Below are 15,640 nucleotides of genomic sequence, written 5' to 3'. Positions count from 1 at the left end.
ATGTCAGAAATCGAATTTTACATATTCATTTTATCTTGTTTTATGTTATTAATAGAAGGTAGCTTTTTATTACTTTTTATGAGTAGTATATTTATGAATAGTGTATTATAATGAAGTCTTATATTTTAAATGAAATATTTTAAAGCAGAAAGGCACTTCAGGAATGTTTTACATCCTTGTTCTACAAATAAAAGATTTAAGTGATACGCCCAGTCTACAAGCGATAAAAAGCAAGACTCGACTGTCTCTATGCTGACTCTAAGTTCAATTTGTCCGATTATATTATGTTGCCTTGGCCATTCTTTAATTGTCATCTCATTTTAAAGTATTAAATTCAGATCTACAAACGTAAAAGACTATGCTGTCATCAGCACTAGTAATGCTTTTGTTCTATTTATTTGAAATGAAAGCATTTTAGTAATATGAAGAGACGTGAGGATTGATGGGTAAATTTACTGATTTCCAGGAGAGAGTGTGGAAATAAGTAAATCATTTTAATGTTCATAGGTATCAGAGGTTCATATAATTTATATGAAATTTCCGACAGACTACTTTGTCTTTTAGTACAGATACACTCCTTATCTTTTAGTGAAGCTGGGTAAGGAGTATAGGGTCTTAGTTTCTTTTGTTTGATCAAGACTGCAACTATTTATTATTTCAACTATGGACATGTTACTACAGCATCAGTCTAGAGGAATTCTATTCCTGGTAAGCCTATTTTTTTGCTCAATATTAATGAAGTATCTGATATATATACATTACCATAAATACTCATTTCTTGAATGTTTGTTAACCCTAACAGAAGTGACAAAAGAATACTGTTACATTTCTGCTTCTGTTTATTCTTCTCAAAAGAGCAAACATTATTTTGCATCTTCTGGGATTTTTTTTTTTTTTTTCTGTTAATTGAGTTTTTATTATTAACCTATCATGTTTGTGCCAGGCACTCTGCTGGGTGCTAGGAATACAGGCTTAAAATTTCAATTAAAATAAGTGAACACAAACACATGCTGAGGATACTCTGATACATTAACTGTATCCAGTAAGTCACTAGAGAGGACTCAGCTACACATACCATATCTTAGTCCTCTGAAACACATACATGGCTGTTAAGCTTGAGAAGAGGGGTGTCTTCAAACATACTTTTAAAAAAATGAAATCTCTGATGTCAGTCAACTTTTCATCGGCATTAAAGATTAGGTAACAGCCATCAAAATTGGATACAAAAATAAGTGAGAAAGTTGCCAATGGCAATTTTACTTCAAATATGCTTTGTGCTATCCTTTGTAATTCATCAAATCACAGTGTATTTCAGCATGCTACCAATCTTTGTCAATTATGATCACAGACATAGTTTAAAACAAAATATGAGGAAAGAACAGGCAAGGAATAAAATGAGTATATGAAAAGTTCTGGACCTCAAAGGTAACAAAAGATAGCAAAATCCGTAAAATTTGTAACAGAAGCACATACGTTTTTTTCATAATTCTTAAATTGGGCACTTTATAATAGGGATGGATATAAACAATTATTCTCCTCTGCACCCAAGACAAAAGCATTCCTGAGATATCAAACAAGATATAAATGTCCTTTGATTTATGATGGTTTCATAAGAAAACTTAAGCTTCATTTAGTCATTTAATCATGTAAGAGTTCAGCCTTTTCTGTCAATTAAAACAATTATGGAATCATAGCATTACCTATATACATCTGGAAGAAAAAGTTTCTTACTGTTAAAAATAACTTTAAAAAGATCCCTACTATGTTTACATACCCAAATAATTTGTTACTAATATTTCACAAGGAATATCATTTTATTACTATAATCACAAAATCATAATTTCTGTACAGGAATGTATAAGTGAACATTAATCACTGCATTGATAATTCACTTCATAAAGATCAGAGAAACATACTAGAGAACATATTGTAAAGAAAAAATATTGTAAAATTTTCTGGCCTTGCAATGCACTTTTTAGTGCAAGTATTTAAGACACAATAGTGTTCAATTCAGCAAAGTACTGCAGAATGTCATGCCACAGTCCACTTAATTCAAAGAAGGTCAGGACATGCAGCTTGTAATAAAATGTCAGAGCATATATATAAAAAAACCACATGTAATTCATAAAATATATAGTGGTTTATTTAGATGGTTTTAAATGATTTCACTGTGGAATTCAGCGTAACTGGAACAATCATCCAAAATCTTAACAGGAATAATCTTCTTGCTAGGCAATGGCTTTTGCTTCAGGTAGAAATGCCTCCCAGTATTTTATCAGCTGTGGATGATAATAAAACTGTAAGATACCCTCATTAATTACCTTTTTTGTCACTTACATAAATATATCCTGTACAGCATTTAAAACAAACATAAAGATACCTAACAATCATTAACATTTACTAAAATGATTCCTAATCATGGATAAACAAAATGTAGTATATACATATAATGGAATATTACTCAGCTGTAAAAAAATGGAATGAAGTCCTGATGCATGCAACAACATGGATGAACCTTGAGGACAGTATGCTGAGTGAACTAAGCCAGACACAAAACAACAAATAATGTATGCTCTCACTGATATGAACTAATTATAATAAGCAAACTCATGGAATTAGAATCTAGAATATAGGTTACCAGGGGATGGATGGGAGTAGAGAATGGGGAGGTGATGCTTAATTTGTACAGGACTTCTATTTAGGTTGACTGTAAAGGTTTGGAAATGGATGGTGATGACAGCACATTATTGTGAGTGTAATTAGCAGTGGCGAATTATGTATGTGAATGTGGTTGAAAGGGGAAGATTCGGGTCATGAATGCTAACTAGAAGGAAAGTTAGAAGATAAAACTTGAGACTGTGTAACACAATGAACCCTGTTATGGACAAGGAACTGGGATTAATAGAACAAATATAAGAATATTCAGTCATGAATTATAACATATGTATGGCACTAATACAAGGTAATAATAATGGGATGTACGTGGGGAAAAAATACACCTAATGTAAACTATCAACTACAGTTAATAGTACCATTTTAATATTATTTCATCAATTCTAACAAAGGTACCATACTAATGCAAAATGTACCAAGAGGGGAGGATATGGGAACATTGTATTTTTACATGACTTTTCTGTAAACCTACAACTTCTCTAATTAAAAAAAACATGCTAACTGAAAGAAATGAGACAAAAGACTGTATATGATTCCATTTATATAAAATGTAAATATAAATAAATCTATAGACAAAAATAGATTCATGATTATGTAGGGATGGGGAAAGACAGAAAGATTGAGAGATGACTGTTAAGGGTATGGGGTTTTTCTTTTTGGAATAATTAAAATGTGGTGATGAATGTACAACTCTGTGATTATACTAAAAGCCATTAACTGTACACTTTGAATGGCATGTATGGTATGAGAATATCTCTCAATATAACTGCTTTAAAAAAAAAGACAATGTGAAAGATATTAAAATGAGAAAAAAAAGTTTCCTAAAGAGATCTTTAAGTTCCTGATTTCATATCTGTCAATATAACTGAAGAATTATTTAGAATATTAATCACTCCTGGCTAATTTCAGTTCTTGATATAAAGAATATAATTAAAGAAAACCTAGAAAATTTAAATGGGAAAAAGGGAGTAAGAAGAGAAAATATTGGGCAAGGGTAAAAAAAGGATTGGAAAAAATTAGCTTCCAGTCTTTCTTGAATAGTACTGTACTATCAAGCAATGTGTAAAACAACTCCCTTAAAAACAAGCTTATCTTATTTTCATATTTAAAATATCTAACTTTATGAATTGTTTAAATAAAAACTAAATATAATTTGAAGATACAAATGTCATCACGTAATTTTAAAATACAATGTATTATATTTTACAGGGACAACCTTTTAGATTCACATATTTTAAAACTAAAAGGAGGAAGAAATCCTTCTACTTAAGCCATTAAATAATGTTATACTACTCAAATTTTTACAGTTAAAAAAGCCCACCTCTACTATTATTATAGATTTTTATTTAATGTAACATGAGAGACCATGATCTTTAGTTAAGGAGACAAATGCCCCTTGCAGTTTGGTCAATGCCCATTATACTACCACCACCAATCCCAAACAAAATAAAATAAAAATTAAAACAATCCAAAATTATATTAGAAAAAAAAAGTTCTTGACTTAAGATCTATCTGTTAAGGAAGAGAAGAAATTGTTATAAAGAATTACTCAAACAGGTCTGATCAACAAGAAAATAAAACCAGGAAGGTAGAGAAAGGGGAAAGTTGTCCAGGATATTCCTAAGATCTGAAATTGGGAAACACATCTCTCTGCCTAAGTGTTTAGAAGTAGAGGCAAAAATGTCCTGGGTTAGATGACAACTTCGACTACCATTTTTCTCCTTTGCTGTCATTGGCTTTCTCTATTCCATTTCTTATTCTTCCTTAGTTTAAAGGGCCATTTCATTAACTGTCTTCTTTGGATTGAAAAAGTATACCAAAATCAGATTCTAGAAGAAATTGTTACTTTAAAAAAAAAAAAAAAAAAAAAAAGCTTACCTGTTGTTGTGTTTGTACTAATGATTCTAAGTACTTGATAATAACCGTTTTAAAATCTTTCACTCGTTCCTTCTGTTAAAACACAAATACATCAAAAAAATGTCCATTAGTAGAAAACTTAATTCAATTTTACCACAAAATTGCAACAAAACATTACCATGTTTTTAAGAAAAGTGCAAAACTATTATACATGCCTCAAATCTTCCCACTTCTTTTCGAATCGTTTTAGAGATCTGTTCAAAATCTCTTTCTCCTTGTTGCACTTTGGCCTCCCACTAATAAAAACAAACAAAAATGCACAGATATTTTAATCTTGTCTAGAAAAAGTTATACTACTAGCTGTCAAGACCACTTATTTCATTTATTTATTATATCATAATGCCTGAAAACTCTGAGAAAGCCCAATTTAGCATCATTCAAATGTGTATTTAACTCTCTAGTGGTAGAAATGGGTGTCAGCTTGATTTCCATTAACATTTCATTGCCAGATTTACTCAAAATTAGACTGTTTCAAAACATGATGAGCTACAATGTCCACAGCTTAATTAAATACAACTAAGAGAAAAAAGATTTTGGGTATAAAATTAGCTACGAAATTATTCAGCAGTATTACAGTATAATGATCTCATTTCTTTTGTATTATTTCAAAATACATCAACAATATTCTGTAAATTTCAAAAATATGTGTTCATCACAATTTATGTGCCCACAGAAATACTTTAAATTAGGAAAACTGTATGACAAACATTTAAAAAACACTTTTGTAATGGTAACATGACCAGATTAACACAAAAATTGTGGAATTATAGTCTGTTGAAGACCTCTCAGTAAACATTACATTCAGCACAGAAACAATAAAACCTTGTGATTAGTGACCAATGGAACAGCTAAAATAAAACAACTGAAGATTTAAGCAATGAAAATGATATTTTTCCCACTATGGAACCAAAACACTGGTACATACTCTTCAAAGAGCAGGTACATTAATTGTTTAGTAAAGTAAAGGTTGTCCTACCTCTTCAATTTCCTTATTGAAGCATGGCAAGAAAAGTGTATAAATTATAATAAACTTATACAAATTTACTAAAATACCATATATAATACGTATATATGGGAGTAATGTTCCCTGGACAGCTAAATACAAGATAGATTTCTAAAACCATTTTTAGACACAAAATTATCTGAATTCAAATTAACCATCTCAAAAGAAATGTGCCAGTATTAATGCAAAGTTTAATTTTAGATCTTTTTCTTGCATCCTTTTTTATTCATTCCATAATCATGTGGAGGTATCAAAGAACTCTGGAGACTTTAATGATGATCACAATGTTTAAGTAATTCTAACACAGTTCATAAAAATATGAAAAAATAGCTATGTTGAATGGTTCAGAAAAAAATTTATGAAAAATTATGCATATATGAATGACTCATGAAAAACTTGAGTACAGAAATAAAGTAGTTAATATTAATCACCTCTCTTATTTCATTTTTAGCTTGCTGTATTTTCTCTGGTTTGTTAGCAACCATCATTTTTGCTTCAGTTTCACGTTTTTTGAGTAAAGTCATTTGAGCGTCTTCCCATTTCTGCCAGCACTTCATTCGATGGTCAAACACACCCTATAAGTGAATGATACAATGCTATTAAGTAAGAGTGACACTGTGAAGTATTTTCATAACACTAGAAGTGTTATATTAAAAATGATAAAACCAAATATTTAAATACTATTTTAATATACTGAGACACTAAATAATAAGCATACTGTTATCAAAGAAAATAAATTTCCATATTAACTTGCTTAAAAACAAACAGTCAGTGGATGAAATGAGAGCTTAGAATAAAAAAACCTACACACAATCCTTTTCACTAGCCTTTAGGTTTTTTTTTTTTTTTCCAGTGAAATAATTTGTATTGCAAATTGTTTTTTACTCTAATAGATTAAATGATATCTGTGGTCTCAACAAACATAACAGTCAGAAGAGGTCTATAATATGATTTAGAAGCAAGCTTTATGCTTTGAAGAAGGATTTCTTTAATAGGAAAATGCTGGTGTCATATCTACATTGGGAATTTTCCTTCTAAACAGTATCAGAAGCAGATTTAAGAGTAAAAGCATGCTAGAAATTGAGAAAAGAAAATGGGGGAACTTCCTAAGATAAAAGTAAAAAAATGTGGTGGAAAAGAAGAAATTACCAATAGCAAATAAAGGAAAGTAGAAGCAAATTAAAAAATAAACATAAAACAAAAGAAGAAAAAGAGAGTCCTATCTACAAAAGATATACCTATCTAGTATGCAGAACTAAATGAAGAAACAGGCAAAAAGATCATAACACGTCAACCATGCCTACTACTTATCTCAAGGGGTCTGCCAGAGTAAGAGCAAGTGAATGTTGGAAAGAAATGAAATATGGACATGAGTAATTAGACATGTCATCAAAGGACTGATGGGTAGGATGGGAGAAGCCAATAATACCTTTTCTACCTTAATTTTGTGATGTAGTAAAATTATTTTAGTATTTGCTAATTGAACAAAAATATTCTTTATTATGAATTTATTTTTCTTCAGCCAAATTAATTTGAGCCCAAATCACAAAATACTTTCTAACATAAAAAGATTCAGGAAAAGCCGCTATTATTTAAAACCAAGAAACAAGCATGCTCCTCCCACCCCCAAAACAAACAGAAAAAGTAGTCTAAGATTTTGGGCCTAGCCTTTCTTTAGGGGAACAGGGCAATATCACCTTTTAATTTGTAAATTCCTGTTAAATAACAATTTGACTGTTTAAAATGTGTGCCAATTAAGGGCAAAAGCTAACCAAAATGTCCTTTAATTTCAGTATTGGCTTACGTTCTTAATTTATATCAATTGGTTTTTTCATTAACATGCTGAATCTAAACTAATTTGGTCCCTGTCCAATTTATTATCTCACACTATTACACAATAATCACATTTACTGTGGTACAGATGTAGGAGCCTTGACTATTAAAATCAGGTTATTTCAGGAAAAAAAATTAATCTTAACTCTGTAAAGAGTTAAGGTTCTCCACATTTATGCCAATTTATGGTACATATTGTGCAAGCTGGTCCAAGTTAAATGAGGTTGCAGTTGTGGAACAGGTTTCCTGCCCCACCAAGAAACTTCAACCCTACAACTTTAATAACATATTCTAATTTTGTAAATCTGAAACTACACTGCCTGGCTTTCTGGGGTTTTGAAGGAGTGCTTCAGTATTTATAGCAAGCAATGAAGCTTTTACATTTCTTGAGGAACATATCTGTTGTTTTTTAGAAAGGATTTTTTATATTTCATAAATCAGGATCCTGTGTAAAAATTCTTTTACCAGGAGTCCTAGCTTTAAAAACATTGAAAACTGTTGCATTCAATGAATGATCCTACTTTAGAGGTTCAGAGAAACCCATTACATGGGAATGAATGTAAAGGGTTTACCACCTAATATGTTAGCTAAAAGTGTTAGCCAAATGTGGAGTTCAGAATGCCACAGGTCACATATTGTACCAAAGAGGAATACAAGTACAGGCTTAGGCCGTATTTTGAAACGGGTTAAATCTATCTCTTTTTTGGGGGCCCTAATTTCTGACATATATTCTCTTTGGACAGTAATTTGGCAGTTTTTATTGAAATTCAAAATGCTTAGACCCTTTGGCCAGCAATTTTACTTCTAGGAATTATGTGTCCAAAGACTAATTATCAAAATACTGGATATTCTTTAAGACTGGACTATTAAATAAAAATTCAAGGTACAACTATAAGCTATATGACAGAATACTATATGGTCATTAAAAAGATTGTTAACATATCTACTTATGCTGATATGGAGACCTATCTAAAATAGACTAGATGAAAAAAAAATACGGAAAGAACAGTCTATATAGTATGCTCCTTTTTGTGATAAGCAAGAAGGAAGAAAAATAAATAAAATAAGCTTCAATACATACATACATAATTCTGTAAAAATATACAGGAATCTAACAGTATTTAAGAGGAGAGAGACTAGAGGGTCTTAGGTAGAAAATAAATTTACTTTTTTGGGCTGTTAAAGTATCAATGTACATCTATTATTATTTTCCAAATACAAATGAATTAGTTTAAAACAAAGAACAAAATAAAACCAAAACCTCACAAAAATTACCTGTCACCTACCTTATGTAATTTCTCAACTCCTTTATGAAGCTGAAATGCATTAGGTTTCAGTAGAAAACCAATCAGAAGAGCTAATTTACTTTGGTATATAACTTGACCATAGCTCTCTAACACTCTTTTAGTCAATGAATCACAAACAGCATTTCCGAAATGTGTTCCATATACATTAATAGACAATAAGTAGAAAAGGATTCCTGTTCATAGAAATATGGGAGCTTCTGGATTAAACATAGCATTTCTGAACCTTTATCTATTCATAAAATGCACTATGAATCCCTAAGACCAGGGATACCGTATACATTATTTCTCAAACTTAGTTGACTGTGGTACATCTTTTGGTTCCAGCATTCTGTAGAATACATTTTGAGAAACACAGATGCAAGTATAACTTCAGGTAATGTAAAATGTAGTGACAAGATTTAGGCAGTAACAAAATTTAGGGAAAATTTAGGGAAGCTATTTTGAGGAACCATCCATTACACAGGCAGGCCATCCCGACTAAGGAGTCTTTCTCCCCAGGTTAGCTCTTCGCATCAGGCATTCCTTTTCACAGACCTTCCCAGCTTCCCTTTCTGGACCACATGTTTTTTGGAAGGGCCACACTTTTTCACAACAGCTCACACGCTGGTGGGAGCACAGGAATGAAGTGAGAGTAGGTGAAGTAGAAATATGAATCATCATCTGCAAATTGTATTTCTATATATAGTAAGTTGCCTACACACAACGAAGTATACTCTAATAACTGCTATCTATATTACCCTCTTTAAATAACTAAAAAGAAAAAGTAACCACAAGAGGAATATAAAGAGTAACATCTCAAAGAATAAATACAAGCAAAATTGGTAATCTTACCAAACCTAAGAAGGCATTATTAAGAACTCTCTAGTAATAAGTGATTGCCATTAGCTTGAGAGCAGAAACATCAATAAAATATGCACTGTATTAATGTTCTGATTATAGACAAATATTAACTGGTAACAGGCTTCAGTTGAAAAATTTCTGCAAAAGAAAGTAATATACAAGGTCTCAACTTTCTAGATGTTTGAGCTCAAGGTAAAAGGTTAAACATAAATAACCAGTTCCCTCTCACCCCACAACTGATGTTCATAAAAATAATTTGATGACACTGTCAGATCTTAAAAGTACTTCTGAAATGTATGATATGTTAAATACCCTGTTCAGTTTAATGGTATGAATATTAAAGATATTTGTAGAATACTAATTTTCATTAGTTAACTGTATTACTTTTCTAACTACTCAGAAATTGAAGATTGTTTGAGCTTAATCATCAGCACTAGATAATATAATTTGTGATCTAATCTAGTCCCATCTCATGTAAAATTACATGGTGACTATATATTTGGGTATATACACAGAATGTTTGATTACAGTCCTAATTCATTCCAAAACCACCATTAAATCCCTGCACTGATCAGTTCTGATTCTGTCTTGCTTCTTGTACTATCAGCTTTATTAATAACAGTCCAGTAGATAGTTTCAATTAGTGCTAGAGTGAGCAAACAAATGCTATCAGTTAGTTGCAAACTTTCATATGTAAATATATAAGTAAATGTGTAATGTTTTCTATCTTATTTGGCATTCATTAGACTTCTGAGAAATATCAATTCCATCTGTTGTACTGTCCAAATCCTAGGGGAGGAAAATATTAGGCTATGAATACTCACTGTAAAGCAATTTTATATATATGGAATTTATAAACTTAAATACATGCCTAAAAGGAAACAAAATTCTTCTAAAGCACACCATTGAAATAAGAAGAAAGACTGCAAAATAGAGCTTACTTTCACTGCAGCAATAAGACGAATGTAGTCACTTAGTAGTTCTGAAAACATATAAAAGTCAGCAAAAGCTTGTTCTTGATGTAACTGATCTATCTTCTCCTCAACCTCGGCAAGCTGAGACAAAGCTCTAGATAAAGCAGTGTGATCCTCAGAATTACCTAACATGGCAGCACTTTTAGCAAAGGCAGCTGTGTTGGCTGAAAGTTCTGAAACAAAAAAGTATTAACTTGAGTGTTCACTAATAAGGTTAAAATAAATTGTACTGCTTTTCTACGCTCTTTCTAAATTTTACCTATTCACAAATTACTCAAATATTGTTATAAAATAATTAACATGAAACAATAAGAAATGAAAGTGCCTTGGGCATAAATGCAAAGCACTTAGAAATCTACCCAAAATTAAGAACAACCACTGCCTATATTCCCAGGGGCTGAACTATGTTGCAATAATTTGAAATAATAATCTGCCTTCCTTTTCTCCCCCAAAAGTGCTCACTCTTTCTCTGCCCAGTCCTAAAAAAAAGACGAGAAATATAATAATGCTCAGTAAAATACCAGAATTTCTAAAAACATTTTGAATATGGCCATTTCAGTATTTAGAACAACAACAAAAAAATAGACACTTATATGATGGATATTGTCAATGACCAACAAACATTGCCTGTAAGTTGCTTCAGTTGCACCACATTATGTAAAGTTCTCTAAAAGAACTATAAATCCATATAATACATAAACATAAAGCCAAAAAATACATATGGCAAAAGCTGTCACAAATTACTTTCATTAATAAATGTATTAGTAGGTTTCTGTAATTATTTTAATGAAATGAATTGCTGATAATGGCGCATACCAAATTATTTATTGAATATTTTAGAAAACTGATATTAAAACCTTAACTGTAATCTTAATTAAAACAAAGTAAAAAAAAAAAAACCACAACTCGAATTTTCTTTGAATTTTTACTAAAAAAAAAACCCTAGATATTTAAGCACTGTGCTTGAAAACTGAAAAATAATTTCAAAGGGTCTTCCATGAAATATAAGCACAAATTAAACAGCTCCAGAAAATCTTCAAATATCAATTTTTAAATCTCAAATTTTTTATTAAAATCAAAACCACTGATGCGTCATCTTCATTCATTAACCTATAAATATGTTTAACAAAGAATTAATAAATTTTAATAAAAAATTCAAAATATACTTTTATAAGCTCAAGATTTTTCTACTTCCAAACAAGACACCCGACTAAAACAAGAACAATTTTAAATAACGAAGTTGAAATAGAAAACATTCCCTTAAACTATTTTTCTCTCTTCTATCATAACCTTGGAATATTCATTTTGACACAGTTTAAATAAAATATTCTAGTTAACTTTATGGTGCTAAACATATAAATAATAACAAACAAACCTTTTCTATGACAGACCAAGGCTTCAACACTGGCATGAAGTTTCCTAAGTTGCTGATCCAGGTTCTCAAATTGCTGCTGCTTTTCTTCAAACCACTAAGAAAAAAAATGAAAAATGGAGCTAATTTAGCAAGAACAAACCACTGTAAATTGGGTCACCAATAGCAAGCTATATTCCTTGTTTTAAAGCAACAAATTAACCATGTATAACCATGGTAGTCAAGTGATGTCGCTGAGAACTAAACTCAATAAGCAAATTAATATCCTATTTTCTACTCGTACAGCTTTAAAATGCAATTGTTGGGCTCATTAATTCATCTCATTATTCAAGTCGAAAAATCAGCTCTTACTGCATCCGATTCATTCATCTTGATTGTCATTTTGTTGACAGCGTCGGCAGCCTTGTTCACCATCCTCAATATTCCTGCTCCACTCAGAGCCTGTGTATTAACTGCTCTAGGCAGCTGGAATTGAATGACAAATAAGGGCAAACAAACCAGTTAAAAGCCTGGAGATTTAACTGAGCACAAAAGGGACCTCCCTCAAAAAACAAACAAACAAAAATTTCGAAAAGAAAAGAAAGAGGTTCTATTTTCTTCACTCTCATACATTTCAATAGTGGAACCTAATTTCTCAAATACACTACTTGTACAATCTCAAAGGAAAACTTAAAAAATAGACTTTCCATTTGCTTTTCTTCTACATGTTTACATTTAGATGGAACAACAACCTGTTTGTCAAAACACATTAAGAAACTGCCAAACACCTTAACACTGGCCACCTGTTTGCTAAACTGAAATAAAGTGTGTATAAGAAAAGAGTAAGAGGTCACAAGAAAAATCTTCTTATGCTTGGTTTGGATTGTGTGGTTTAGAATTTTTTTAGAAGTCTAGTATTCAAGTAAATTTTTAAAAAATCTTAAAACAGAAGCAATTAGAACTTTAAACTATTCTTAAGAGCTCCAAATGTGCCAAATATGAAGAGAATGTTGTTAAAACTTAGGCTCTTTAAAGTCACAAAATTTATACAAATATTTAAAGGAGAAATAATACCTCAGAACTTTCCAAGAATTGCCTTAAATCAGGATCCTGTAGTAAAGTTGGATGTTTTACAGTTCGTTGAAGATATCTAGAATTAAAAATAAAATGGTTCCTTTAGTTATCAAAAAACATCTTATTTTAAATCTTATTTCAACAGAAGAAAAACTAGTAAAAAGGTATCTTCAAGTCTGCCTATCAAGTACTTTCACTTTAATTATTTAGAATCTTACAGCAATTTGATGATTAAAAAGCTTGTTGTCCATATTTTGAAATTGATGATACCCCCTTTTACAATTATATATAAAGAGACATGGTGGACCCTAGAAGATAATATAGGAAAACATCTTCAAGACCTTGTATTAGGCGGCCACTTCCTAGACTTTACACCCAAAGCACAAGCAACAAAAGAGAAAATAGATAAATGGGAACTCCTCAAGCTTAGAAGTTTCTGCACCTCAAAGGAATTTCTCAAAAAGGTAAAGAGGCAGCCAACTCAATGGGAAAAAATTTTTGGAAACCATGTATCTGACAAAAGACTGATATCTTGCATATACAAAGAAATCCTACAACTCAATGACAATAGTACAGACAGCCCAATTATAAAATGGGCAAAAGATATGAAAAGACAGTTCTCTGAAGAGGAAATACAAATGGCCAAGAAACACATGAAAAAATGTTCAGCTTCACTAGCTATTAGAGAGATGCAAATTAAGACCACAATGAGATACCATCTAACACCGGTTAGAATGGCTGCCATTAAACAAACAGGGAACTACAAATGCTGGAGGGGATGTGGAGAAATTGGAACTCTTATTCATTGTTGGTGGGACTGTATAATGGTTCAGCCACTCTGGAAGTCAGTCTGGCAGTTCCTTAGAAAACTAGATATAGAGTTACCATTCGATCCAGCGATTGCACTTCTCGGTATATACCCGGAAGATCGGAAAGCAGTGACACGAACAGATATCTGCACGCCAATGTTTATAGCAACATTATTCACAATTGCCAAGAGATGGAAACAACCCAAATGTCCTTCAACAGATGAGTGGATAAATAAAATGTGGTATATACACACGATGGAATACTACGCGGCAGTAAGAAGGAACGATCTCGTGAAACATATGACAACATGGATGAACCTTGAAGACATAATGCTGAGCGAAATAAGCCAGGCACAAAAAGAGAAATATTATATGCTACCACTAATGTGAACTTTGAAAAATGTAAAACAAATGGTTTATAATGTAGAATGTAGGGGAACTAGCAGTAGAGAGCAATTAAGGAAGGGGGAACAATAATCCAAGAAGAACAGATAAGCTATTTAACGTTCTGGGGATGCCCAGAAATGACTATGGTCTGTTAAATTCTGATGGATATAGTAGGAACAAGTTCACAGAAATGTTGCTATATTATGTAACTTTCTTGGGGTAAAGTAGGAACATGTTGGAAGTTAAGCAGTTATCTTAGGTTAGTTGTCTTTTTCTTACTCCCTTGTTATGGTCTCTTTGAAATGTTCTTTTATTGTATGTTTGTTTTCTTTTTAACTTTTTTTTTCATACAGTTGATTTAAAAAAGAAGGGAAAGTTAAAAAAAAAAAAAAAAGAAAAACAAGGAAAAAAAAAAAAGATGTAGTGCCCCCTTGAGGAGCCTGTGGAGAGTGCAGGGGTATTCGCCTAACCCACCTCCATGGTTGCTAACATGACCACAGACATAGGGGACTGGTGGTTTGATGGGTTGAGCCCTCTACCATAAGTTTTACCCTTGGGAAGACGGTTGCTGCAAAGGAGAGGCTAGGCCTCCCTATATTTGTGCCTAAGAGTCTCCTCCTGAATGCCTCTTTGTTGCTCAGATGTGGCCCTCTCTCTCTGGCTAAGCCAACTTGAAAGGTGAAATCACTGCCCTCCCCTCTACGTGGGATCAGACACCCAGGGGAGTGAATCTCCCTGGCAACGTAGAATATGACTCCCGGGGAGGAATGTAGACCCGGCATCGTGGGACGGAGAACATCTTCTTGACCAAAAGGGGGATGTGAAAGGAAATGAAATAAGCTTCAGTGGCAGAGAGATTCCAAAACGAGCCGAGAGGTCACTCTGGAGGGCACTCTTACGCACACTTTAGACAACCCTTTTTAGGTTCTAAAGAATTAGGGTAGCTGCTGGTGGATACCTGAAACTATCAAACTACAACCCAGAACCCATGTATCTCGAAGACAGTTGTATAAAAATGTAGCTTATGAGGGGTGACAATGGGATTGGGAAAGCCATAAGGACCACACTCCACTTTGTCTAGTTTATGGATGGATGAGTAGAAAAATAGGGGAAGGAAACAAACAGACAAAGGTACCCAATGTTCTTTTTTACTTCAATTGCTCTTTTTCACTCTAATTATTATTCTTGTTATTTTTGCATGTGCTAATGAAGGTGTCAGGGATTGATTTAGGTGATGAATGTACAACTATGTAATGGTACTGTAAACAATTGAAAGTACGATTTGTTTTGTATGACTGCATGGTATGTGAATATATCTCAATAAAATGAAGATTAAAAAAAAAAAGAGACATGGTGGAGCTGGGGACGGGAGAAGCTAAATAATTTACTAAAGATCTTAGCACAGTATTAACACCACAAAAAGATCTATGAGCTTGTTTAATAATTTTATTGAGTGGAGTCAATATGTCTCC

At 32.2% G+C, this 15,640-nt stretch overlaps 1 protein-coding gene across 3 annotated transcripts in view; it reads right to left on the bottom strand.

The window, feature by feature from the left end:
• Window positions 1-863: 863 nt before the first annotated feature.
• SNX2 (sorting nexin 2) overlaps window positions 864-15,640 on the bottom strand; it is a 69,754-nt gene continuing 54,977 nt past the window's right edge. For 2 of the 3 annotated variants that reach the window (XM_037800875.1, XM_037800877.1), the window contains 9 exons: window positions 12,973-13,048; window positions 12,271-12,384; window positions 11,923-12,016; window positions 10,515-10,720; window positions 6,025-6,168; window positions 5,567-5,578; window positions 4,746-4,826; window positions 4,552-4,623; window positions 864-2,279 (listed from right to left, as the gene is read on the bottom strand). In XM_037800875.1, the coding sequence (XP_037656803.1) occupies window positions 2,229-2,279; window positions 4,552-4,623; window positions 4,746-4,826; window positions 5,567-5,578; window positions 6,025-6,168; window positions 10,515-10,720; window positions 11,923-12,016; window positions 12,271-12,384; window positions 12,973-13,048 (850 nt within the window). In that variant the 3' untranslated portion in view covers window positions 864-2,228. The remainder of the gene's footprint in view (window positions 2,280-4,551; window positions 4,624-4,745; window positions 4,827-5,566; window positions 5,579-6,024; window positions 6,169-10,514; window positions 10,721-11,922; window positions 12,017-12,270; window positions 12,385-12,972; window positions 13,049-15,640) is intronic. The other variant, XM_037800876.1, reaches the window with a different exon arrangement.

The sequence above is a fragment of the Choloepus didactylus genome, chromosome 13 (assembly GCF_015220235.1).
Source record: "Choloepus didactylus isolate mChoDid1 chromosome 13, mChoDid1.pri, whole genome shotgun sequence".
Classification (NCBI taxonomy): domain Eukaryota; kingdom Metazoa; phylum Chordata; class Mammalia; order Pilosa; family Megalonychidae; genus Choloepus; species Choloepus didactylus.
Note: the sequence above shows the minus strand (reverse complement) of the source record. Positions and strands in the feature narration are given on the sequence as shown.